Here is a 26,725-nt window from a genome sequence, read left to right as displayed (position 1 = left end):
GGGCCTACACTAAAAACCACTTGCTTGAGTTAGCCCAGGAGCGCCCACCCAGAAGGCTCAAATGCTGTCTTCCCCCTCTTCTTTTTCCTAACAGCTTTCCCCTTCATATGCTCTCCAGCCGCGGCACTCTCCTCTCTACGCCCCGCTCTCTGACACACCCACACACCTCTGGGCCCATTGCGGAGTGGAGTTGGGCAGAGGCGTAGCTGAGTAAGCCCTTTTTAGCATTAAAGGGGAAGCTTTCCAAGCACCTGGGCTAGCCGGGTTTCCTCATGTTTACACTGTTCCTGTGCATCATCCCGTTTTACTGTAATTAGAGGCTCTGAGCGCTGCATTCCTGCTGGGAGCCGCTACCCTGTTGGGAAGCAAGGATTTGTATTAGTGGATAATTACTTTTCTACATCGTGTTGAAGCCTTGGCTTAATTAGCGCATGTACCAAGGACATGGACAAGGAAAGCTTATGCTCTAATAAATTTGTTAGTCTCTAAGGTGCCACAAGTACTCCTTTTCTTTTTGCGAATACAGACTAACACGGCTGCTACTCTGAAACCGTACCAAGGACAGGAGACCTGAGCAAGGCTGTCTATAAGGCCGTACACTATTTCCATTTGTTTGTGGTTAGCCATTTCCTTTTCCTTGTAACAAGCGGGTTTCAAGAGTAGGGTCAGGGATTGAGGTTGGGTTGCTGCTTGGATTTAGGTGTTTGCAGCTTGAGTTCACTGTAAAATGAAACAGCAGCCAACGCAATGGGAAAGATTCATTCGATAAGAAGCAAACCAAAAAGAGAGCCGCTTTCAAAGGTTGCCTGACTGCAAAGCCCCCTTAAAGAGAAGCCGAGATTGCTGCAAAGCAGGTTAACAAGGTCACAGGCACTCTGCCAGCATTTGAAATCTAAAAATAGGGACATTCGAGGAGAGAAATGGAGACGCTCCCTTTTAGCTCCAGTGAGATGTATCAGACAGTGGAGTTTCTTCAAAGGGAGAGAAATGTATAAATATTGCTGCTAAAAATCAAATCAAACAAAATTTGTGACTGACCCTTGTAAAGGAGGATTGCTGCATTGTGTTTCCTGGGGCATACAGAGTGCCTCACACAATTTGTCTAGATGTGCGTGAACACACAAATTACACTCCATATTAATGCCCTGCTAGAAAATTTAGCTGGGGCATGTACACAGGGTAACAGCCCAGTGCAGTTGGCTGCCGTAAAGCACCATAACAGTGACAGGTCTGAAAAAATGGCCTCATGTAACATCCCAATTCACAAGCAATTCTCATTATAATGGGGTGTCTCACAAAGTGCAAAATAGTGGACACACCACCAAGCTCACTCTCCACCTCCCATTCTTGCAGTCATCTTCCTGCCTTTCCACATGGTCCACAGTCATCAGCGATGAGACAGTTTCTCTGTCCAATCCTTTCTGAATCCTGGAAGCAGCCCTGCGTGAAGTAGAGTGAAGGGAGTGTAGAGAGACAACCTAGACTAGTGGATAGCATGCACTGGGCTGGGAGTCAGATCTGGATTCTATTCCCAGCGTTATCACTACTCTGTCATGTGATATGGGCAAGTAACTTTGGCTCTCTGCTCCTGTTTCTCATCCCCTCCCTTTGTCCTATCTCGTCAGACTGTTAAGATCTTTGGGGCAGGAACTGTCACTTGCTATTTGTTTGTACAGCTCCTAACACAATGGTTCCTGATCTCAGTGGCATCCTCCATGAATTATGCAGCAGCCTGACAGATTTGTGGCAAGCACCAAACTATTTTAAAAGTGTGGTTATTGACTAGGAAATTGACTAACCAAACCAAACTATTTTCTGCTGCCTCCCAGCGTTCAGTTCACCATGCTGCGGATTTTGTACGGGCAGCACAGAACTGTGTTGTAGAAGTTATCAGAGGGGTGGGGAACTGGAGGCTTCGACACACAAGTGGTGAAAACATGGGGCATTGGTGCCCGGCGAATCTGCTGGTTTGAGCACCAAGCAGCATAGTTGAGGGTTTTACTTTTGGGGAGAAGTTTTTGCTTTTACCTTCATGTAATAGGCAGTGCAGAAGTGATGTGTAATTTTGGGTGAAGGGCATCAACTCTTAGTTCCTCATCCTTGACAGCAACCACCCTCTTCACTGCCGCAATATCCACTGCTGCATCTAAAAATGATGGTTAAGCGTGCTAGCTGGATGTTTCTGCTAAAATGCTCAGCAGTGAAAAAAATCATTATTGTGACATTTTAATTATTGTCATTATGATCCAGAGTCAACAGGGATGTGTTACAGCTCTTGGAACTATTGTTTCAGGCTGTCTTATTTGCAAATGCAGGCAGCCAGGCATGGCTGAATTGGGTCCCGATTGGTTTACATTATGAAGATTCTTTTTGCAATCATGGTGTTTAATTTTAATTAAAGCTTAAATTTTGGAGCATAATTGTGCCATAAACTTTGCAGTTGGAAAGTTGTGGAAGACATAAGTCTGGATGGAACATGGCCCTAAAATGAGGTACCATGATACAAAGTTGAAGTAAAAGCAACAACAGCCGTAAAAAAGCATTGAACAGCTGGTGTCATGATCATCAAGGTAACAAGGTCAGAGTAGCCATAACAGTGAGATGACCCAAGGATAGTTGTTTAACAAGTGTTACCGTTCAGGATTGACGGTAGAGCGTGGGATGGGGTTGCCGTGCAGCCTTTGAACGATGCTGTAGGTAAGCAGGGGTGGAGGTAAATGTAGCGTTATAAGATAATAGTCTTTGAGCTAGAGCAGGGCTGCCTGGCTAGAAGGTGTCAGGTAAATTTTGCCTGGAAAGATTCCAGCCCCAGAGTAGGTTGGATTTATTTAAACATGATTTAAATCCCTAAATTGAAAGCCTTGATTTCAACTTTTTCCATTTGTGCTTCTGTAATTGCTACTCAGGAGGATATGCTATTCTAGCTATATATATTTATTTAAGCAGTTATGTAGCTTAATATTTTCAGATTTGTATTAACTGTACCATTTTAGTATGATAGAACATGATGAAGGATATATTGCTTTTTTACTAGATAATTCATTTTTGGTTCATGATTTGTGTCAAGTTGCATTAGGATGGTAACTGAAATTTAATTAAACACACAAACAGCATATACAATTTATTTTTATTAAACAAAACAAGCCCTTAATACAGTACATGACCTAGTGTGCCATATTTATAAAGCTTGACCTCAAAAGCTGGATGTTTTTCCCCAGATTCTTTCTTTATATAGAAAAGCAGTCTTTAACTCAAAGTTTTTGCTAGAGACTCAGCAATTCAGCATATTTTTAAATTTGTTTTAAAAGATCCTAATAAGTTTAGGCCTTAGCATAATTTGTATTAAATTCAAATTCAGTAAGGAGATGCTCAGTGCATGACTCATTGTGGCTAGATTCACATCTGAGAGGATGGGGCATAGTTCTCTGCCACGCTGAAGCTGCTTTTCACCATTCTTCCTATTGAGGAAGACTGCCTCCCACCCCAACTTGAGGCTACTTTGATAAATGGAGGGGAAAGGTTGATGTTGTGGCTGGATCCACTGCAGTCTTGCTTCAGCTCCCTTTGACCCAACTGTTCTCTTCATTGATGGGCTAACCTTAGGCAGACATTGTTCTTGTTTATGATTTGTATTGCATTAGTGCTTAGAGATCCCCATTATGGCCCCAGGGTGCTGGGCGTTGTACAAACACGCAGCAAAGAGACAGTCCCTGTGCCAAACAGGTTGCCATCCAAGTCGGTTATCCCGCTCTCTTGGTTGCTGAGAAGGAGCTGTGCAGCTGGGTGCTGTCAGTGCGTTGTAGCTTTTCCCAGCCTCTCCGGTGGGGTTGCTGGTAGATTTTAAAGAGGAGGGAGGATTGTATGGATTCCTGCAGAACTCAGGCCTCTTGGGGATGCAGGGCAGCTGCTTAATCACATCATTACCTAGGTCTGGTGTGAGCTGCTGTAGGGCTGCTCCATCCACTCCAGCAGTAAAATGGGGGTAACAGCACTGCTTAGCTCCCAGCGGTGTTGTGAGGATAAATATGTATGTTAAAGATTGTGGGGGGATCAGGTACTAGGATGTTGGGGGTACAAAAGTACCGATACTCACAAGGTTTGGTAAGTGGGTGGGCAGCACCTCTGGGAGTAGCTGAGTAGTATAAATGTGACAGGTTGGCATGCCTCTGTCGCCATCCATTTAGAACTGTGGTCACGGCCTGGTAATTGTCTTCTGTTCTGCCAGGGGGGTCCTTCCCCCAGCCAGCAAAACATCTTCCAAACAGGCTGAGAGCTCTTTGCCACGCCGGGGGCTTGGGTGGGCCCTCTGGTGTGCGCAGCCCAGATCAATGAGCCACTTTGCTGTCTGGCACGCTTTTTCTGCTGTGATTCTGCTGTGGCTATGGTGGAAGAGGAAGAGGAGGTGTGTTTGCCTCCCTCACCTCATGAGGGTATTGTGTCTTCAGAGCCCCTCCGGCCTTTAGAGCAGCCATCCGAAACGCTTCTCTGTACCTGTTCCGTTGACTCGCGCCTCTTCGCAAATGAAAACTGTAAGAAAACATCCCTTTCCCATCTCCCTGTGCTCAGATGGCACTATTTAACTCTCCCTTGGCCTCTCTAGCGCAGTCCCATCCTGCATCACTGGACTTGCCTCTGGCTCCTGAGTCTATCGACTCCCTTTACACGTACAGGGCTTCCCAGGAGGGAAGTAGATGCAGCTGTGTCTTCATGTCACGATGGAGCTCGCCCGGGGAGGCAGTAAATTCCATGGCTGCGGAGAGCACGGATTGCGCAACAGAATTCCAAGCAGAGCCTTGGATCATAATATTTGGTATAACATGCCTGTTTCCCCTGCCTGTGAGGCTCTCGCATCCAAACAAGAGGCTCTCCCCAGGAAGACTGTTTGGGGCTGTTGCCTCGTAGATAAGGCCATGTTTAATGGGATGTTTGGGGGATTTGTTTGATCTGCCTTCCAGGTGGAAGTCAGAGATCTCCCAGCCAGAAATCCTTCTCTCAACAAAGCACTTCGTGGGAGGTATTTCTGAGCACATCCTAGGGGCTGTGTTTCACTTAGTGAGGTGACTATGCACCAGGGCCTGTTTCCCTGCTTGGTGAAATGCTGTGCAGGTGTTTGAGGTACCAGAGGCCAGAGCTGTCCCTTGGGTAGGGCGAATTGGGGCAACTACTGCGGGCCCCCCGGGCAAAGAGGTCAGGCGGGAGAACGGGGTGAGAAGGCGAATGGGAAGGCGAGCAGGGGGTGGGTGAGGAGGAGCCCCCCTACCAGAACCTCCCCCTCTCCCCAGCTCCTGCCTGCTGGTGCACCGCACCAATCAGTGCCTCCCCCTCCCTCCGCAGTGCGCTCGGGGAGGGGGTGGAACTGGGTGGGAAAGAGGCGTGACAGGGGTGGGGCCTTGGAGGAAGGGGTGGAGTGAGGGCAGGGCCGGGGTGGAGCCAGGGGGAGCGGCGGATTAGAAACTCAGCTCCTTAGACCCGGGCTCTGCCCCCCCTTAGGGATGGCCCTGCCAGAGGCTCTCATAAAACTCAACTCTCTATTATGAAGATGGCTCTGTGGGGGGCTTGAACCATGCCCTGTCTCCTCCCATGCGAGTAGAGGTGCAAACTGCTTCGACTGCAAAGCTGGTCTTCGCATAGCGCTCGCCACGCGCCCGTGGTTCTGGGTGACTGTAGGGCACGGGTTCTCTCCATCCTGTCCATAGCAGGACAAGATACTTTCCGGGGTAGCTCCTATCCATCCATCTGCATTGGCCATTCCTACCCTCTCTTGTCCCTCCGGCTGAGGAGGGGTTAGAACCTCCCCAGGACAGGGTGTGCCTCTGTTAATCAAATCCATGTTCCTCCTGGATCATTACCAAGGAGCCTGTAACAGTTTTTTATTTGGACGGGCCATAGTAGTACATACAGGGAGAAGCTCAGTCTTGCCTTATCCAGTTCCAGAGAAATTTAAGGAAAAATTACCGCCAGTGGGAGCTGTCAAGTAGGGAGGGCAGGGCTGGATGACCCCAAGGCCTTGTCTACAGTAGGGCTCCCACCAGAGCACGTGAATCACTAGCAGAACGTAGCGTGGGCAAACACCTCCAATGCTGTGATGGGTCTCTGAGCTGGGGAGCAGAGCACAGGGCGCAGTGATGCATTAGCAATGAACACTGCAGAAGGTGCTGTTTGGATAGACGCTCCAAAATGAGCAGCATTTTCTCGCTCCCACTTTATTTTCTTCTTTGCATCCTTTGTTTTCATGCCTCTCTCCTGCTGTCAGGAGTGCTCCGTTGGCTCCAGTCCGGGAGATGAGCCCTTCCTAACTTTGAGCACCGCCCTTCTCAGTGGCTCTTTCCTGCCTAAATGTCCCCAGCCTGCGGGGGGGGGGGGGTGTCCCTGTTTTGGCCTGCCAGTGGATTTAGCTTAAGGAATGCTTCTCTGTTCTCATAGGCACCATCCAGTAGGCTGCAAAGGCCCTAGGGGGGCGTGTCAACAATACAGGCAACCGGCATCTGGGAGGACAGGCAAGCAGAGGTGGGCCAGCAGGGAACATACAAGCTGCCCATGCCGACTGTGTATGAAGCTGGGAAGCAGGTGAGCTTGAGACCTGACCTGTTGGGGGACAGGAGATGAAATAACCATTGTAAAGGGAAATCCTTGGACTGCCTGGCCGGGGGAGAGCCTTAAAGAAATCCCAGTGAGCCACTGGGCAGGTAGCAGGACAAATGCAGGAACTACCACCCAAGGCTTGGTATTCCTTGCAGCCAGATTCCTGTCTGTGCCTGACATTCAGGGGGCAGAAAGAGCCCTCGCCCCAGTAAGTAAGGGGGCGAGGTGTTTTCCTCTCTTGCCCAGCTGCTAACTGCCCAGGTTGTACGGGTGCCTGGTAGCGACTCCTAACCATCCGTCATTCTGTCCAGAGGATGTCTGAGTGCTGTCATGCTGCTGGCCACCGGTGCTAAGCAGAGGGGGAAATCTGGGTTCCAGGAAGTGTGGGGGGAGGTGAGCCGGGAGGGGTTCATAAGACCCTGCAGCTCGTTTATCTCTCTGCGCTCTTCTCTTCCAGTACACGGGACCTGAGTCCGCAGAGAGACCACTTTCGATGTCCCGGCATGAGACCTCTCCGACGACGGTGCAACCGGCTGGCGACGACCGCCCCAATGCCTGCTGCTTCTGCTGGTGCTGCTGCTGCAGCTGCTCATGGTACGCCCTGTGCCCCGCTCACTACCAGAGGCGCTAAAGAAGCCCCCTCCCCCTGCCCCTCCCCCTCCCCCACCACTGCCTGCTACCGATATGCCGCCGAGGCCCGGCGGGGAGAGTGGCACCCATGCCACCATTCGGGCACCATTGTTGGATCCCTGCGTGTGTCATGTTCCAAAATATCCCCCATCAGCTCCATATTGCTCAAGCGCCTGGTGCATCGTGCATGGGGGAGCCCCCTTCGGTTCCCGTTGGCATGGAGGTGAAGTTAGCAGCAACAGAAGGCACGAGCACAAGTTGATTTTGTCCTTTGCTTAGATTGTAAGATCTCTGAGGGGACCATCTTGCGGCCTGTGTCTGTGCAGCGTGGTCCTGGCCCATGACAATACAGCCAAGTTAACAGAGGAGTGTTAGTTCCTCTGCACAGCTCTGCCAATGCCCCACGGTGCTGAGCTCCCTACCACCCCTTCAGGGGAGACGTCTGCAGGCTCTTCCAGCTGGGTGTTACGCTGGTCCAGGCCTCCGAAAACACAGAGCTGCCTTTTCTTAATCTGCCACTAGAAGCTTCAGAGTAGCAGCCGTGTTAGTCTGTATTTGCAAAAAGAAAAGGAGGACTTGTGGCACCTTAGAGACTAACAAATTTATTTGAGCATAAGCTTTCGTGAGCTACAGCTCACTTCATCGGATGCATTCCTAGTTGGATAGATTAACAATATTGCTGGGTGAGTTAAGGGAACCACTGTTGTGGCCCCTTGTGGCATGTAATAGTTTAGATAGTTTAGTGTCCTTTTTCTTTTGTAGAGAAGCAAAGTGTGTGTTGTAAATGGCTTGTCTAGTTTTTGTAAAGTCCAGCCACGAGGAAGTTTGTGTGGAAGGTTGGTTCTTTATGAGAGTATCCAGTTTTGAGAGCTCATTCTTAATCTTTCCCAGTTTGCTGTAGAGGATGTTGATCAGGTGGTTCCGCAGTTTCTTTGAGAGTGTGTGGCACAAGCTGTCAGCATAGTCTGTGTGGTATGTAGATTGTAATGGATTTTTTACCTTCAGTCCTTTCGGTATGATGTCCATCTGTTTGCATTTGGAGAGGAAGATGATGTCTGTCTGTATCTGTACGAGTTTTTTCATGGAGTTGATAGATTTCCACTCCATACGGCTAAATTCAGTGCCTTGCATAATGACAGGTTTCAGAGTAGCAGCCGTGTTGGTCTGTATTCGCAAAAAGAAAAGGAGTACTTGTGGCACCTTAGAGACTAACAAATTTATTTGAGCATAAGCTTTTGTGAGCTACAGCTCACTTCATCGGATGCATTCCACTAGAAGCTTGTTGAGCATGTGTGGGAACAGCCTCCCCCACTCGCCTCCAGGGCGTTTGTGTATTTGCGCTTGGTTTATAGTTGAAGGCTAATTGGTGCAGTGTTTAAAAACTGACTGTAAACACCATTTTGAGCAGATGGCCCCAGTGTTTGTGCTGCGGGTTGATCTGAGCCCCATGGAGCACGCTCTGCATGCATGTGTTTTCACTCTCCTCCACGCAAGGAAATTGTAGATTTTTGTCCTGATTCTGAACATAGTAAATGGACAAAAGGGCCGAGTTTTCTGAAATGAATGGAGTGTAAAGCAACTTGTGGTCGGGGAATCCTTGAGGCAGGGCCTATTAATTGCTCTTTGGAAACTCACTGAATCCACAACTGACTGTGCTGACTCTACTGGACAGCACAGCACGGAGAAGTGTGAGTAACACTTTTGGGGCAAAACCTGGTTCCTGTTTCGGGTGGGCACAGAAATCCCATGCAGGTGATAAGGCTCTCGGACCCCCAGATCTAGTGCTGATAATCTATTTCAAACGGACCTAAAATAGTCCACAATCTTCTCCTGATTCAGAGGCCAGAGCCCCTGCCTGGCTAGTACCAGCACAGATTCATGTGGTGGTGTATTTGCTTCTCTGGTGCCAGTCACACTAACTACCCAGGCCTGGATTTCTGAGCGATCAGGTGGGGAGTCTTGTTGTTTGGTTATTCCCATGTCTGCACACAACCTGCTCGGGATTAGGATGCCCAGCGCAGGTTATTGTATTTTATTTAGCCAGGACAAGGGGGCAAAAATGGTTCTTCCTGGTTAGAATCTCTCTCACTTTCATGCTGGGAACTGCTTAAAACCATGTAAACACATCTGTAAGAGCAGCTGGCAGCAGCTGCTGCACGGTTCAGTGGTACAGTGTCCCTGCCCAAGCAAGATGCCCCTAGTTTTCAGTGTTAAACAGCATTTGCGCTCTGAACAGCTGGCACAGAATCAGTCCCTCTTCCGAGGAGGCTGTAGGACGCTGGTGGGGTGTAGGAAACTATTCCAGTGGGCTGGAGACATTTGTTCTGTGCACTGTATTACGGGAGGGGGGATTAATGGGGGGGGTGCATCTGTGATCTTTGGAAGCCCAGCCTCTCACGAAGGAGGATCCCCCAAATACCCACCACGCAGTGGTTGCATGGGAACTTATGTGTGCAAATGGGCACTTCACTGCATGGTTCCCCCCTGTGCCTCCTTTGACAGCTTGCTCCTCACCCTGTCTCCTGTCCTTGTCTGCCGTGCGTCTGGGAGGGATTCATAGAACCCATTGTGCTGTTTGAGGATCTGTCTCGGGTGATTTGGCCGACATTCCCGCTTCTGCTGGCCCTGGCTGCATCTGAGCCTTCGATGGCTCCCCAGACTCTGCACTGTTACTCTCCAGCTCATCAGAGCAAAATTGTCCCTGCTGTGAGATCAGTGCAGCTGGCGGCTAATTTCAGGGATGAGTCTGGCGCTGTGGTCTAGGGATGTTGTGGCTAGCAAGATGCTGAGTAAACCCACAATTGGTTGTATCAGCCCCTCCCCATACAGGAAGACACGAGGTGCTATCTCAGGTACTGTCTCCCCTCTGGGCCTCACTGTCTGATGGTCCCTGTACTGTGCTCGGTCCTCTTCTGCACAGCCAGGGGTGGAGAATGAAGTGCTCCCACAAAGCCACCTTCCGCACAAGGGAGAGTGCACAGATCCATCGCAGCGGCTCTCTCCCATCTGTGCGGCTTCCTGCAGGCCTGTTGATCCAGGCAGACTGGCCATGGGTGGACCCTCGAAGACCCCTTTGCAGAGCAGCTGTCCTCACACCTCACCCCCAGGGTTGCAGAGGAATCTGATCCTGGGTGAGGAGGTGGAGGCAATGTGACTACCGCTGTTCAGTTGTTACCTTCTGCTGAAAATCCCTGCTCAACTCCTGCCCCCAGTGTGTACGTACATGTGTGTACACACACAGACACGCATGTTTTCCAGAACCTGGGTAACCATCCTGAGACAGCCGAAACGTGCTACGCAGACCCTTGCTTTATCCCCTGGCACTTTTGCCCTTGTTGTTTCATACAGCTAATAGTTTTTTCTTGCAATAAACTTCCCAGTTGAAAACAACAACAGCACAGTGTACGCTTCTCCCAGCCACAGAAACTGTCTGCTGTGGCCTTTGCAGACCTTGCAAGCTAAGCAATATTGGAGTGTGACCGTGTTTGCATGGGGGACTTTTAAGGAACATGTCGTAAGTGCAGGAGATGGTATCTGTGACTCAGTAGGTGGCACTCTTCCCTCTGAGTCAGGACCGGAGCAGCGCTCCTGCGTAGTGCTAGAGGTGCTGTGGTCTGGATGAGACCCTGTGGCACTATCTCTACAAGTAAGGGGGTTATGGCCAGAGTCCACTTGGGCTGATCACATTTTGCTGCTTTGAATTTCCCCTTCACGTTTTGCTTCGCCATCTGTCCTAAACAGCTGCAGGGTACCTACGCAACAGTTAAGCTTCACCCCAGAAGTGGTTACATTTCAGAAGTAGGAAGCGTGGCCCTGAACTACCTCACGGAAAGGTTGTGAGAATTAACGAATGGCTGTAAAGCCCTCGGCAATCCACCCATGGGACGAGCACTTTGAAGTACAAACCATTTGTTATGTATCCAAAAAAAAAAAGAAAACCCAGTACAAAATAACTTGAAAGAGAGTGGGGAGCGAATCTCTGCTAAGCTCTGAATGTCATGGGGGTGGCAGGTGCACCAGGCTGCAGAAAGTATGGGCCCGAGCAGTACGTAGGAGAGCAGGTAGCTGTAAAGCAGGTGACAGCCACCCCCCTGGCAGAGCTGCCAGAGCCCGTCCTGGCTCTCACGCTGCCTTGGTGCCCTTCTACAAAGGGACCCTGGAGGAAGTGAGAGGTTGCCCTTGTTGTTTTCTCAGCCCCTCCCTGCCGTGCAGACTTTGTCTTGCAAAGGAAGAAGTTTCTGTCTTAATCTGGTAAGAGCAGAGAAGGGACAATGTCGCAAACAGGAAGTGCTGCTCCTGTTGCGGTTTTCCACGCATGCGAAATTCAAGAGGCTCAAGGGAAGTTGCCTGCCTGTGTGCTGCTTTCCGATTGCACAGCTCCCTTCCTGGCGAGAGAGGGGAGACAAGGGTTTCACTTGGGGGGCTTAAAAAAAAAACAACCTAACCCCTTGGAGCAAAACCTCCCAGGGGAACGAGGCCGTGCTCCTGCCATGTCAGCGGCATGGATTCCACAGGCAGTAGCTTCCAGAGAGCAGGCCCCTTGCAGCTGTCAGTGGCAAAGACTGGCCTGCAAATTCCCAGCCAGGGGTAGGACCTACGCTCTCCTAGGTCTCGCGTAGCGCTTTGCATCCGTAGATCTCATGGCTGTAGCTTTAAGCTTCTCTTCATATGGCTGTTGCCAGGGCAGGGCTTCCACAGTATTCAGATTTGGGTAGTGTTCATTTTATTGTGGGGAAGCTGATTGTCCTGTGGAGAAGTAAAAGGGTGTAGTGGTTAAAGTGCAGAACTAGGAATCAGGAGTCCAGGCTTCAGTCCTAGCTCAGCTTCCTGTGTGATCTAGGGCAAGCCATAGAGCATTTGTGCCTCAGTTTCTCCATTTGCAAAATGGAGATGATCCTCCTGTACTAATTCCCAAGGAGTTTTAAGAGTTAATTCATCAGTGTTAGCTGCTGTCCTTAGATCTATGGACGTGCAAAGCATTACCATGAAATCTGCACAAGAAGCTCCTTTTTATTAGCCAGCCTCCTGTTTTCGAGGCCATTCCGAAGGATCCCTGTGCAGACAGACTCAATTCTGCTCCAGTTTCATTCCCCCAGCTCAGCTAAGGAGGTGATTTTTGTCCCTCCTGTTGTCATTTCCGGATGGAAGTTGTTGCCTTTCCTACGACCGCGAAGGGATAGGAGAACCTGTGATGCCTTTTGCCGCTGCTGCCGGATGCTACTGCAGACGTCCGCCAGCTGGTAGAGCTCGAGGTGTGAGTGCTCATCCAACCCCCTTCATGGAGGGCAGCCAGGACTTCTCAGCACCGGATCTAGGGAGTGGGCTTTTGAAAGGCATCGCAATACCTACCGCCCCCATGGTACCCCCTTTCTCACTCAGACCAATTTGGCTCGCTCCAGTGAAAATTTGGGGGTGGTGAGACAGCAGAAAATCCAAGCTTGGTTTTCCCTGCTGCAGCCGTCAGACATTGATGCAGGCATTTGCTCTCTCTGACTCTGTCTAGGGCAATATACCCTCTGCCATCACCGTGGGATTTGAGTGTCTCAGGGCATTTATTAAATAGGAGACTGCACTGGCTGCCGTCAGAGGTTACCCCGCTCTCAGTTCGCTTGGGGCTTCCAGGAACTAGCTTCATCGGAAATCAGATTACTGCAAAGCAGTCCCTTCTAAGGGGCTCCCTTCGCCTGAGCCACTGACTGCAGAGCCAAGCCAGCCTAGAAACAGGGCATCAGCCGGCTGCTCAACTCACTTCACAGCATCGCCTGGATTCATTTTTTAGTTATTATTGTAAGTGGTTCCTGCTGCCTTCATGTGGCCTCTGTTGCTTTTGGCCTGGGGCAGCAGTGACCTCTACTGGCTGGTTCAGTAATTGCCACTTCGAATTTTCCATCTGTTGGCGAGGGAACTTCAGGTCAAGAAGAGCTCTGGGTAGCCCAAAAGCTTGGGTCTCACCAACAGGAATTGGGTACAGTCAAAGCTATTCACTCACCCACTTTGTCTCTCTAATATCCTGGGACCGACACGACTACAACAATACTGCATGACTCGATCTTAGCATTTATACTGCTCTCGCCCATGAGCTGAACTCCGAATTTAGTGCTATCCTGTATCTCCGAGGCTTGGATTTTAGAGATGGGGAGACAGTGGAGTCTAATAGCTCAGGTGCTGTGTGACCGAGGGCAGGTCTCTGTGCCTCTGTCTCATGTGGTCAAGCTGTAAGTTCTCTGGGGCAGGGACCGTCTCTCACTGTATGTGTCTATAGCATCTAGCGGAATGGGGCCCTGATCTTGGGTGGGGCCCCTACCGTAGTATTGTAATAATAATAATAACAACGATCGGAACCAGGCATCGAAAAGGTTCTTCTCAGTTAAAAACACACCAGGACACCCAGTGCTGTTGGTGCACGACTTCGAAGCAGTGAGAGAAGAGCCCAATAAGAGATCTGAAGTGTTTCTATTTGTTGAGCTGCCGTGCTTGTGGCTGTCAGAGAGCAAAGTGATCGTGGGCCGCTGGCAGGAGAGAGTGGCAGGGGCTGACTTTGCCCCCTAGCAGCTGTCTCGCATAGCACGGGGTAATGGTGTTTAGAATTAATCTGGCCAATAGATGATGCAGCAGCAATTAATGTTTCTGTATGGGGGGGGATGGGGACAGAGACCGACATTGGCTCTGCAACTCCCCCAAAACAGAGACCTCTTGCAGCCCTCGTTACTGTCTGATTGCCCCCCGTGGAAGCAGGGGATGTCCACTCGCCTTTCTCCACGGGACACCGTCGTGAAATCCCGTTGAGGGGGCACAATCAGGAAATGGGTTTAGAGGATGTTTCTAGGGCTCACGGCCACCAGAAACGGGATTCGCTGGAGCTACTCTGGAGAGCCATGCCTGGGGCCAGAATAGCTGCAACGCTGCAAGTTGGGACTGAAGCAGCTGGTTGAGCTGTGGTGGGAGTTCTCCCATGGCTTGGCTCTGCTCCAGGCTGTGCTAGGACTTGCGGTCTCTCCTGATTCACATTAAACTCACTCAAAGACCACAACAAAAAAGAACCCCAGCTGAGCATGCAGTGTTATGTGAACACATAAATCCCCCTCTAATCTGTGTCACTGTCCATCTATAATCTGCTGTCTGCGCGGAGTTATAACGTAAGGGAGAGGCACTTGAAAACAGATGCTGTTCCAGCAACTTGCTTTCATCCTGGTTTGCATCTGCCGTCAAGGGTCTCCATCCTCATTAGTTGCTTACCAGAATGCTGGTGTTGCAAAACAGGGGACCCCAGAAAGCAGGAATGCATCTCAAGCCAGCCTCCACCAGTCCGACACAGTGGAACCTCTTGTCAAGGAGGCCCAAGTATAAAGACTTGGCTTAAAAACGCACAGCATTCAACACCATGTGCAATACATAGAGCGAGGGAGAGGGACTGGAGAAATCCAAATAGGCCAGTGGCTTCAGTTTCACACTGGGGCCAGGCTAGAGCAGAAGCGGGGGCAGCTTAGGGTTCTGATGCATTGGGGGAGCTAGGTGAGGAAGCAGCCAGGTAGACGACAGGTAGCTGCTGGCTCTGGAGGGCTCCGCATGTGTAACAAAGCAAGAGGCGATTCAGCAGCCTGAACTAATTGGGGGCTGAGTCACACCTGTTGGTATGAAGTGACCTTTTCCCCAGTGGCTTTGTTGAAAAGCAAATGCTAAGTGTGGGTGGTAGGTAAACTGTTTACGGACTAATCAAGGTGACTCCTGAGGATTTGAGTATTCTGTAAAGCCAGGTAGTGACTGGACAAGGATGTGAACTGAGGAAGGGCTGCAGCATCTGTGCAAAAGATCCAGAGAGAGCCAGAGACCCCATCAGTTACACTGGGCTCCAGCAGAGAGCGAGCGTTCAGGATCGTTTTAAAAGGCATGCCTGACCCTTGCTGGCTGGGCTCGGCAGATGCCAGATGCAGAGGGTGGATCTGTCTGGGTGCACTGCTCGCATCAAGCCTGGGTCTCTGGTGCCGTTGTGGAAAGGTGCAGCAGTGGCTTGGCCTGGGCCACAAGCACGTGGGACTCTGCAGGCAGCTGTTCCCTCTGAGCGCCATTTACTACCTTTCCATCTCCTTGTTAGGAACGAAGATCGGGAGCGAGCATGGCGGGCGTCCCGAGACACCAAACTGGAGACCATTCCAAACTGTGAAGCTTGGTGAGTGGCTCTGACCCTTTATGTGAATGGCTAGTGGGCTGGCAGCTGCCTACAGCCATAGGTGGGGCTGCTCGATAGGCCCTTCTGCTGTCTAGCCAGTCTGCTGAGCAGCTGACAGAGTGCGTTGGATACTGACTCTGCCCCATCCCCTGATGCATCGCACATGCTGCCTTCGCACTGGCATGCACACACCCCCATATGGTTGTGCACTGGTTCATGTGCATGTGTGTAGCAGCTAGAACTGGGAACAGGGAGTCAGGACTCCGGGATTCTGTTCCCTGCCCTGCCACTGGCTTGCAACTTTCTCCTGGGTCACACACAGCTTCTCCTTTCTGTGCCTCAGTTTCCCCCAAATGGGGACTTGGTAATACGTCCTTAACTTGTGACGGTGCTCATGAGACTGAATGTGAAGGTTTGAAGGTGCCAAGGAGTGTTTAAATGCCGGGCTGGGGGAAGTGCCACAGGCAGCAGGTGGAAAGTATTATTTCATACCCAGCCGTGGGCGTGTGCCCCTCGCCCCACCTTTGCTGTGTGGTCGTGTGCCGTCTCTCTTGCACTGGCTGAGCTTTGGCTTATTTGTTCCCCCTTGTTACATTTTGTTTTAAGCTTTCCTGTTGCCGCTGTGCAGTCAGTCCGGTCTGAAGAGGCTGCCAGCTGCAATGGACTGAAACGTCCTGTGGCAAGGCGCACCCCCCTTCCCTAGCAGCATGCGGCTCAGGTATCAGGGCTTGAGAGGGGTGGGTCAGAGGGGCAGTTTATGAACAAAAATTGAAAAAGTGGGAGAAGGAATAATGATTGGCGAAGCCAGCGTGGTTCTGCTCCTTGGCCCTACCTCCCAGCCTCAGACACCAGCACCACTTGCTGCTTGGGCGTTGCCCAGCCCCTCCTGATGAAGTAAGCATCCTTTTCTAGTACCTACCACCCGAGGATCTTTGTGCTTTACACACACGTGTGCTACTGCTAGTGATCATTCCCCTTTAACCAGAGAAACAGAGGCACAGAGAGAGGCTAAGTGGCCTGTCAGAGGCAGGAATCAGACCCCATTCCTCCTGGCTCCCAGGCCTGCGCTTCAAGCACTAGCTAATGCTTTCCCTGCTACAGGAGACCAAGTCAACAGGAGCCCTGTTATCATGGGAGGAGAGGTTATAAGGGTGAAGGTACCAGCTTACCTGGGCCCTGGCTGTGCCCTTCCCCACTAGATTGGCACGCTCACGGCAGTGGTACCCTACTTCTATTCCAGGCTGTTTTTCCCACACTGAAACTGACAGCTAAACGTAGCCAGCAGTGATCTAAATATACCTCGGGCCATAAGGTCACGGAATACCAAGGCTGAAAGGGGATGGCCGGCCCGGCTGCTGTGGGAGCCTTTGCCATATAAGGATTTTATAATTAGTCAAGGGACTGCTCTGTTCCGTTGGCAAAACGAGGCTCCGTTTGCCTCGGGAACCCCAGCAGGTGGGTGAGGCATGGACCTGCTGTCAGCCGGCTCCTGCTTCTCTCTATCTCCCCCCTCCCAAGGCCAGGAATCAGACCTGTCTAGAGGGGCACGCATCCCTTTGCAGCATGCTTGGCTATGGAGTTTGCATGAAAACCCCATTGCTTCCTCCAGGCAGCATGAGAGAGCCGGGCTTTATAGTCTTACATTGCCTTGCTGCTGCTGAAAGAACAGACCGAGCTCCTGGAGATAGTCCAATGACTTGAACTAATAGAAACTGAAATCTGGGAGCTAAAATTAGGAATTTGCTAAATGTGCGTCTCGTAGTCGCTCAGTATACTCCAGTCCTGGGTTTGTACAGCGCCAAGCACAGTGGGGTCCTGGCCCGTGACTGTGGAGCCAGGGGGCTAACGCAATGGAAACACAATAATAAGTGGCTTTCTCACGCTGCCCTTTAGAAGGTGGCGAGGAACATGTGGTGATATCGTAGATCCGCTTCTTTTCTCAAGCTCTGATGCTTTGATTGTTTCCATGTCTCCAAAACAAATTCCTACGCCCACCACCATAAAGGCTGTAGAGGAGATAGGGAGTAGAACAGAAAGGGTGCTGTGGTTACATCTCAAAGGTGCCGGGCTGGCAGTCACATGCACACAGGGGATTCACCTCAAAGTCATCCATCTTGCAGTCCAAAAAGAAAACCAATAATAAATGCAGCTTTCCGTTTTTGTGCTAAACTGACATTCTGCAGAAGCAGCTCTGATTTTTTTTCCCAGAGCTTACAAAACAGAGTAGCACTCAAGGCCAGGAGATTTTGCTCTCTTCAAAATCCTTTTGTTGCAACAATAATATAAGGATGAGGGGACGGGAGGGGGCGTTTGTGGTTGTTCTTTCGTTTCCTTTTTGACTGCTTGCTGGAATGCTGTGAAGTTGTGCCCCGCAGTGAAATGGTGTGTCTCAAACTGAAATTCAGTTGAGATCAAGAACAGCCTCTTGACCGGTCAAATGGACGGTTAAACAAACCGAAAACCCCTGTGTGAGCATTTCAGGAAAGCTACCAAAGGTGCGACTAGTATTAAAAGTATGTTATAGCACTACCAGGAAAGCGTTAGACTCATCAAGGTCCAGATCCTACAAAGTATTTAGGAAAATCATTGAAATTAGTGGAAGTTGGGAGCCTAAATACCTCTGAGGGCCTGGCCAGAGCACCTTATTCTATATAACCCTTTCTTTTCCACTGTGCTTCTCGTGTCAGTCAATCCCAGAATGCTGGGCAGATTGAAGAGCTGATCAAGCTGGAGAATTAAATGCAACAATTGCAGTATGGTTCCTAAATTCTGTAGTCCAGGTGCATGAGGGAGAGCTATGGGCAGGCTTTCTAACAGGTGCAGAGGAGCAGCTGGTAGATGGGTCACAGGGTGAGAGTTTCAAGCCTCTCCCAGCCTGCCATGACTGCGTACCGGAGAGTGCTGGCTCGGAGCAGGCAGGTGGCTCAGGCTCACAATAATCCTGTTTTGTTCCCTCCTGTCCCTTTCTTTCTTTCTTGTGACTCCCCTTGTATTTTGGTGACGCTGGGGCCCGACCAGCCTCAAGCCAACTCCCGACGAAGTGCAGGGCTGGGCCCAGTCGTTCGACAAGCTGATGAAGAACCCAGCGGGCAGGAACGTGTTCCGGGAATTCTTACGGACTGAGTACAGCGAGGAGAACATGCTCTTTTGGTTAGCATGTGAGGAACTCAAAAACGAGTGCAACAAGCACACCATTGACGAGAAGGCCAGGATGATCTATGAGGACTACATCTCCATCCTCTCGCCCAAGGAGGTACTGGGCCCCCTCCCCGCATGCTGGCAGGCCAGGCGGGGGTGATTCTCAAGCCCCTGTGCTCTTGGGAACTCCAGGCTGCTCGGTAGCCATGCTCCAACTGGGGCGGGCTTCCCTGTCGAGGCAGTGAGGGAAAGTGAGTCCGCACGCTCACATAATTCAGCCTTGGCTGGCCCCACTGGGGCCAAAGTGGTGAGAGGTCCAAAAAAAAGGGCTGGTTCCCCATTTGCAACTCGGAACAGAACAACCTCGGCCATCGCTGAAGCAGTGCCCCTGCTGAAATCCGTTCAGGACCTGTTGTCCTCATGTACAGCCTCGAACCTCCGGCGGGAGCTGGAACGGGGACTAACCTGATGGGGAGTGAATGCACCAAAAGGATGGAAGTTGTTTGACATCCTTCCTCCCTCACTAGGCTCAAGATGGCAATCTCTGTCAGGCTAGAAGCACCTACATGAGAGCAAATACTTGAGAGTGAGCTCTCCGCTCTGTCAGACAACGGTATAGCAAGAGCCAGTGGCTGGAAGTTGAAGCTAGACAAATTCATACTGGAAATAAGGTGTAGATTTTTAAGAGGGAAGGTAATTAACCCTTGTGGATTTTCCATCACTGGCCATTTTTAAATCAAGATTGGATCTTTTTCTGGAAGCTCTGTGCTAGTTCACACAGGAATTGTTCCAGGGAAGTTCTATGGCCTGTGTGATACAGGAGGTCAGACTAGGGGTATGTCTACACTGCAGTTAGACACCTGTGGCTGGCCCATGCTAGCTGACGCAGGCTTGCGGGACTCGGACTGATAGCGGGGTAGATGTTTGGGATCGGGTGGGAGCTGGGCTCTAGGACCCTGCGAGGTAGGGGGGGTCCTAGAGCTCTGGCTCCTGCCCAAAACATCTACGCCAATTAAACAGCCGCATAGTCCAAGCCCTGCAAGCCAGAATCAGCAGGCATGGGCCAGCCATGGGTTTTTAACTGCAGTGTAGACATGACCATAGAGGTGCTTCTGGCTTTGAAATCCATGAATCTGTTAAAAGAGAGGGTAAGTTAAAATGTTCTGAGGATTGGACTGGGAGCCAGGAATCCCCACTTTCTCAGCCTGCCTTTGACACTGATTTCCTCTGGGAATTTAGGTAGGTCACTTAAACCATTATTTTTTTAAATTTGATGCTTAAAATAAGGACTCTAACTCCACATCTGGGCATCTAATGCGGAAGCCTGATAATTCAGAGGTGCTAAACATCTTCAGCTCCAAAACAGTACAACCCGATCCAATGGCTGGAAGTTGAAGCTAGACCAGGGGTCGGCAACCTTTCAGAGGTGGTGTGCCAAGTCTTCATTTGTTCACTCTAATTTAAGGTTTCGCGTGCCAGTAATACATTTTAATGTTTTTAGAAGGTCTCTTTCTGTAAGTCTATAATATATAACTAAACTATTGTTGTATGTAAAGTAAATAAGGTTTTTAAAATGTTTAAGAAGCTTCGTTTAAAATTAAATTAAAATGCAGAGCCCCCCGGACCGGTGGCCAGAACCCGGGCAGTGGGAATGCCACTGAAAATCAGCTTGTGTGCCGCCATCGGCACATGTGCCACAGGTTGCCTATCCCTGAGCTAGACTCATTCAGACTGGAAATAAGACTTAACTTTTTAACAGGTTTCAGAGTAGCAGCCATGTTAGTCTGTATTCGCAAAAAGAAAAGGAGTACTTGTGGCACCTTAGAGACTAACAAATTTATTTGAGCATAAGCTTTCATGAGCTACAGCTCACTTCATTGGATGCATTTAAATGCTGTAGCTCACGAAAGCTTATGCTCAAATAAATTTGTTAGTCTCTAAGGTGCCACAAGAACTTTTTTACAGTGAGAGTAATTAACCACTGGAACAATTTACCAAGGATTGTGGTGGATTCTCCATCACTGGCAACTGTTTAATCAAGATTGGCTGAGTTTTTTTAAAAGCTCTGCTCCAGGAATTGCTTTGGGGCAGTTCTCTGGCCTGTGTGACAGGAGGTCAAACCAGATGATCACAATGGTCCCTTCTGGCCTTGGAATCTATGAATAGCTGCAGTGAGCTTCGATGTCAGGGGGAGTTGCAGGCTTGCACCCCTGAAAACTGGGCTTCTTAATTAGTGGCCTAAATGTGGACTTAGCCCCCCATCCTGCTAGCACTTGTGTGCTTAAGTGTCTGCAGGATCAGGCCTTCTGAGGCCTCCCTCTAGGTGACCAGACTGGAGGACACTGGTCTCCATCTTCCCCACCGATAAAACGTGGCTGGTGATAAAATGGGGATGCCAAGAGTGCCCCCCTAAGGCAGAGGCGTGCTGAGTACTAACGGATGCATGTTTTCAAAGTGCTGGTCGAATGTGAAGTATGAATTTTCAGTCAGTTGTCCGTAGCTCTCCTCACTCGTTTGGGGTAAAACTATCTTGTAGCAGAGTTGCTGTGCCTTTCCCCATCCCGTCCTTAGTCCTAGCTGCAGTTGGCTATAGTGCTGTTGTCACTAGGGCCGGGTAGCATGGCAAGTCCACACCTTATGTTTCTGGCCATTAGACTCCTCCGACCCCCTAAAACACTCTCTGCAGGCTGGAGCTGGGCTTGGCCCAGATCATCGTCTTCACTTTTCAGCCCGCCCTGTGTTTGCTCCTGGTGTTGGCTTTTAAAGGTCAGGGCACAAGAGACGTTTGTCACCCAAGCCCTGCAGCCAGCTCGTGTGTACAGCGGGTACCGTGGAATGTAGGTGTAATTCAAGCCTTTGTTCCTTGGGTTAGGGAGACACAAAAGCCAGAGAGTAAAGGTAAAGGACAGATCTCTGGTATGCCTGACTTGGGGTACTCCGATACTGGGGCCGCTGCCCAATAAAGCAGAAGCCATGTATCTAGGGGGCATGTGGAACTTGCCCAGAGACAATACTGAGTACAGCGCGGCTGTGTCAGACATTCGCTTGTGACCTTCTTGAGGTGGAGAGAAACATGCCGAGTGCATGATGGGGGATGGGGTGTGTTACTGGCTTAACCCTCAAGAGGGCACCAGAAAGCCACAAAAGCCGCCTGCTCCCCTCAGGAGTTGCAGGAGCATCTGCCCCGGCGGCCGGAGGGTTTTGCGGCATCTCTGCTCTGCTTCCCCCCAGCTGGCTTCCCAGAGGCCTGTGGGCCCCTTGGATCGGCACACAGCTGCTCCCAGAGCCCCACGCGACAGCACAGAGCCACAGGGGAGGAATCCTCCTGTTACCGGCCCAGTCGTGCTCACGGCCCACATTGGGTGCTAGTCCCTTACAGTACATCTGCACTGCGATTCAAAGCCCGCGGCGGGGCCGGGCCAGCTGACTCTGGCTAAGGGGCTCAGGGGCTGTTTAATTGCAGTGCAGACTCAGCTCAGCTCTGGGATCCTCCCACCTCATGTTTTGAGATCCCAGGCACTGCAGTTAAACAGACTGTGGGCCCAAGTCAGCTGGCACGGGCCAGCTGCGGGTTTTGAACTGCAGTGTAGACAGACCCGTTTTAGAGCCGCTAACTCCGCTGGCCTAGGGGAAGGCCCCACCTCTGGGGAGAGCAGGGCTTTCCCCAGAGCACTCTCCCAGCAGGCAGAGTAGCCAGGCCTGGCGAATGCAGCCACGGGTCCAGTTGTTTCCTGCTCCCTTTGCCCCATCCTCTTGGCCACTCCCACTGCACTTCACCCACCTGACTCTGTGATCACAGATTTGGGCTGAGGCCAAGGGGTCAGATCCAGTTCAGCCCTGACCTCGGCAGGGGCTGATCCCTTTTGCACTCCATCAGCGGGGTTATCCCAGGGCTCGAGTCTGCCCATCATGCATCCAGCCTCTGGGTGTGCTGCGGCTGCACATCTCGCCCTCCTCTTCGGCCAGCACGGCCTTGTGCCCGGAGCCCAGGAGGGCCGTGGCGTGGTGCAGCCCAGGGTGAGGCCCCACCGTCTCCTGTTGGAGCCTCATCTGGGGAAAGCACCTTCTCCTTCTCAGCCAAGACTAGCCTATGCAGTCTGGGGGCCGGGAGCAAGGGGGGCTGTTCCGAAAACCGCCCGGCCTCTCTCTTGTGCCCATTGCAAGCCTAGGCCTGCACTGTGCAGGGGAGTCTGGCAGAAGAGGGGAGTGAGGCTGGGCCTTGCCGCTCTGGGTGCGGGGCCCCAGCACTGCCCTTCCCCTCCCCTAACAGCCTTGTCTCCTCCCCTCCTCCTCCTCAGGTGAGCCTGGATTCCCGGGTGCGCGAAGTCATCAACAAGAAGATGCAGGAGCCCTCGACGCACACCTTCGACGACGCACAGCTACAGATCTACACCCTCATGCACAGAGACTCCTATCCCCGCTTCCTGAACTCTGCCATATATAAGGCGCTGCTGCAGAGCATCTCGCGGTCGTCCTCGGAGTCCTAAGCGCCTGCCAGCCTCAGCCCATGGCAATGCCACAAACACTTCTTTTTGTACACCGGTGTCGGGGGTGATCCCTGAGCTCTGGCTCTGTCTGGGGCAGGTGGGGAGGCCTCTGGGGCCAGGGGCTGGAGCTCCTGCTCCGCTCACACCCCCTCACCATCCACCTCCACTTTTTAGCTTTAGCAATGAGCGTCAGCCAGGTTCCCCGGCCACTGGAAAACACTGTCACCTCTCAGCCCTGAACCATGTCCCCCGTGCTGCTCCCCTACCGCCGCCGGTGCCCCCTGTGGGCGCTGCTGAATCGGACCGGGCTGGCGCTGCCGTTCAGTTGTCAAACTCAGGCCTCACTTACTACTGAATCCCCGTTGCTGTCGGGAGCAAGTGGGGGGGAAGGGGATTGCTGGGGGGAAGGGGAACCCCAAGTGGCTGGACTCTGCTCCCCCCCGCCCCTGCTTTTGAAGAGGTCACTTTATCCCCTCCCTGCTGCGCCCAGGGTCACGGCCGGGTCCTGTGTCTCGGTCTCCCAGCAGTCTTTTTGACGTTTTTATTTTAAATGCTTTTTGTTGGCTTAACGGGGGGCGGATTTCACAAAGCTCGCCCTCCGTGTAAACACAGCCCAGGGTCAGGGTTACATTGCCCTGCCTGTTAAACAGCTCAAGGGTTCGACCTGTGGCAGGGGCCAGGCCCAGTGCCCTGCCCTCGATTTCCAGCCATTCAATATTAGCACCTGAATCAGCCTGCAGGAACCAGAGCTGGCAGCCTCCTTTCAGCACGCTGGGCAGGGAATGTCCTGAGAGGGAGCAGGAGCTCTGAGCTCTGCGCCCGTCCTGGTCTCCCTCCTCCCTGTCGTCCCCCCAACCTAGTCCTCTTCATGACTTGTTCCTGGGTAGGGTGACCAGACAGCACGTGTGAAAAATCGGGACGGGGGCGGGGGGGGTCATAGGAGCCTAATAAGAAAAAGACCCTAAAATCGGGACTATGCTTATAAAATCGGGACATCTGGTCACCCTATTCCTGAGGCTGCCTCCAGGCCCTGAGAGCAGAGCAGGCCACCTGGCCCCTGCCCCGCCAAGCCACCTCCTGAGGTCGCAACCCAACGCGGTGGTTCCCAGCCAGCGGGGGCGCCTCGTCTTCAGCCCCCGCTGGAAACCAGGACTCGCTTGCCTGTGGGCCAGGGCTCAGGGAAGCTTGGGAGCCTGGGGAAATGGCCTGGTGGAATGTCGGCTCGGTCTTTGCAAGACAAAATGTCCGAGGTTTGAAGTTTTCTGGAAATTTTAAAATGTTAATTTTTTTCCCCTCCATTCAGAACAAACTTTTTTTTTTTAATTTTGTATTTTCCCAGGGCACGGGAATTGCAGGGGCCGAGTGGCTCTATTGGGGATACGGAAAATGATGTGGGGAAGCCCCACCCCTTTTCCTCCCATCCCCCAGGGGCCTGGGCTCAAGCTACAGGAGGAGAACAGTGCACTGCAGAGGGAGAGTGGGGGTAAAGGAGATGAGAAGTGGACAGGAGGGAGCTGAGATGTCCTAGCCCCAAAGAAGCCAGCACGGCTTACTAGAACTAGGTTCAACTGGTTTCTCCTTTGGGCTTGGATCTCTTCTCCTCCCCGCCTCCTGGCTCTGCGTGGCCCCTCTGTTTCCAGCTCAGAGGGCCTGAGGCAGGCGAGGGGGAAAGGGGAAGAGAAATGCAGCGCTGTGTAGACACACAGACAGCTCCCTCAGGACACTGGACAAGCCGGGCCTGGGGCACATGCACTGACCTTGCCAGCAGAGGCTGTGGGTGTTTGGGGCAGTGGCCAGAGAACAGCTTTGTGTCCCTGGGCCCAAAAGAGCCTGTCTGGGGGATGCTGTTGTCTCCTCCATACGCTCCTTCAAGGCTGGCCCTAGAGTTCCAGGCTGTCTCCAGGGCACGCGGTACTGAGCTCGGGCGACAGGGGTGAACAATGGGTAAACAAGAGGGAAGGAGACCACTGTGCCCTGGAGACCCAGCCGGAAGAGCTCGGGTGCCATCTCAGCTGTGGCCCATAGCGTGATCATGGAAGACATAGAGGGAAACATCAGCTGGGGGGTGGGGATCAGGCAGCAGCCCCCTGTTCCAGCATCATCCCAGCTCTCCACTGGTCAGGGCCAGGTATTTCCAAGGGCAAAAAGCAGCCGGAGAGTCTTTATACAACATAAAGGAGCAGCCAGCAGGGCAAATGCAGCTCATGCTCCACAAGAGATGGCTGCTTGTAGGGGACTCTGTGCCAACATCTGTTCCTCGCTCTAGGTACCCTCTCTGACACACCCATCCCCCTGACCCAGGGGCCATTCGCTTCTGGCCTCGTGTGGTTGATTTCTCATGAAATGATTGATTTTAGGGCTCATGAAAGCACTGGCTGGGGTCGATGCTTAGTGTGACTGCCCCAGTGTGAGCATCCTCCAGGTAGCTTTGCCAGTGCACCTTGCTCCCTTCCCCAGCATCAGCCACTATGTGGGGCCTTTCTCATGGGAACCACTGCAAGCATCACGGTGAAGCTGTGAGGTGGCCAAGTCCCCAAAGGATGAGGCTGCATGTTGTCGCTGCTGTTTGTCCCCTGATCCAGATTCAAACAGATCTGAGGCTACCAACCTGCTGCGTTTGCTACTCACTTAGGGAAGGGGTTGGTCTGCAGTTCTACCCATGCCCTGCGCCAGGACTCGGGGATACATTTCTCTACCTGCCTTGTGCAGTCCCTGGGCCGGAGCAGAGCCAGTTGTAAAGAGTGAGACACGGGGTCTAGTAGGTATCTGGTAGCCAGGCATCCCCACCGTATCCACTCTACTCCGTTTCCCTGGGCCACTTCCAAACCAACGGCAATTCCTGATGCTGCACCTTACTGCCTCTGAACTTGCTCTTGCAGCTGTATGCCAGGAGCCTGGCTACTTGATCCATGCTGCAAATCAGAGGTTACTGCAGTAAAATCCAATCTCTACCCTGCCCTGCCCTAGGGAATCACGGCTCTGGATTGAACACCAGACAGAACAAACAAACCGATCCACCTGTTTGGATGCTCCCTTGGATTAATTTGTAAGGAAACTTGCAGGCATCCCTTATGAAAAGATACTCCAGTACGCTGGCCCCATGCACACCTTGGGCCTGGACTGCACAGTAGCGTATCTTTGTAAATAAAGGGATTTCCTTCCGGAGAGGAATGATTCAGTGTTGCGTGTACGACAGTGATCTTTCTCCAGGGGGCGGCTTGCTTGGGATGGGCAATGCCTTTGGTGGAGAGTATATCTGTATATTTTTGTAACGCATGAGGAATGGTTTATTTGAGCTGCCAGCTGTGGCTCCCATATTTAGAATAGTGTGCCGACAGCTCTTGCCCGTCAGTATGAAATGAACCAGACACCACACCACAGCCAGCTGTGTAGCCCCACACACACACACACACCCAGCTTTCGTATCTTCAGGTCATTTTGAAACTCTGTGTCCCAGTGTAAAAGGATGCTGATTAGTCTTGACTGACTGTATGTTTTGACCAAAAACAGCCCACGGTTTTAATATTTATCCCCCCACCCTCCCAAAAGAAAAAATTTAGAAATGGTTCTTTTTATTGAAGATATTTTTTAAACAAACAAAAAAATTCTCCTTTTGTATTTTTTTGTTTCTTTGCAGGCGGTTGCAGTTGTGTGGAAAATCATGTTTCAGTAGATGGAAATCTGGTTGTATTTGCCAAATGGGAAATTCAGTCCTCTGTCT

General features: G+C 51.5%; 1 protein-coding gene across 10 annotated transcripts in view; it reads left to right on the top strand.

Annotated features, from left to right (window-relative positions):
• RGS19 (regulator of G protein signaling 19) overlaps positions 1–25,136 on the top strand; it is a 60,319-nt gene extending 35,183 nt beyond the window's left edge. For 8 of the 10 annotated variants that reach the window (XM_043495648.1, XM_038370197.2, XM_038370196.2 and 5 more), the window contains 5 exons: positions 6,424–6,567; positions 7,040–7,176; positions 15,305–15,379; positions 18,398–18,632; positions 22,816–25,136. In XM_043495648.1, coding sequence (XP_043351583.1) covers positions 6,538–6,567; positions 7,040–7,176; positions 15,305–15,379; positions 18,398–18,632; positions 22,816–23,004 — 666 coding nt within the window. In that variant the 5' untranslated portion in view covers positions 6,424–6,537 and the 3' untranslated portion in view covers positions 23,005–25,136. Of the gene's footprint in view, positions 1–6,423; positions 6,568–7,039; positions 7,177–11,550; positions 11,800–15,304; positions 15,380–18,397; positions 18,633–22,815 lie in introns of those variants that run through there. The other 2 variants (XM_038370198.2, XM_043495652.1) reach the window with 2 other exon arrangements.
• Positions 25,137–26,725: the final 1,589 nt, after the last annotated feature.

Source organism: Dermochelys coriacea, chromosome 13, assembly GCF_009764565.3.
Source record: "Dermochelys coriacea isolate rDerCor1 chromosome 13, rDerCor1.pri.v4, whole genome shotgun sequence".
Taxonomy (NCBI): Eukaryota; Metazoa; Chordata; order Testudines; family Dermochelyidae; genus Dermochelys; species Dermochelys coriacea.
Note: the sequence above shows the minus strand (reverse complement) of the source record. Positions and strands in the feature narration are given on the sequence as shown.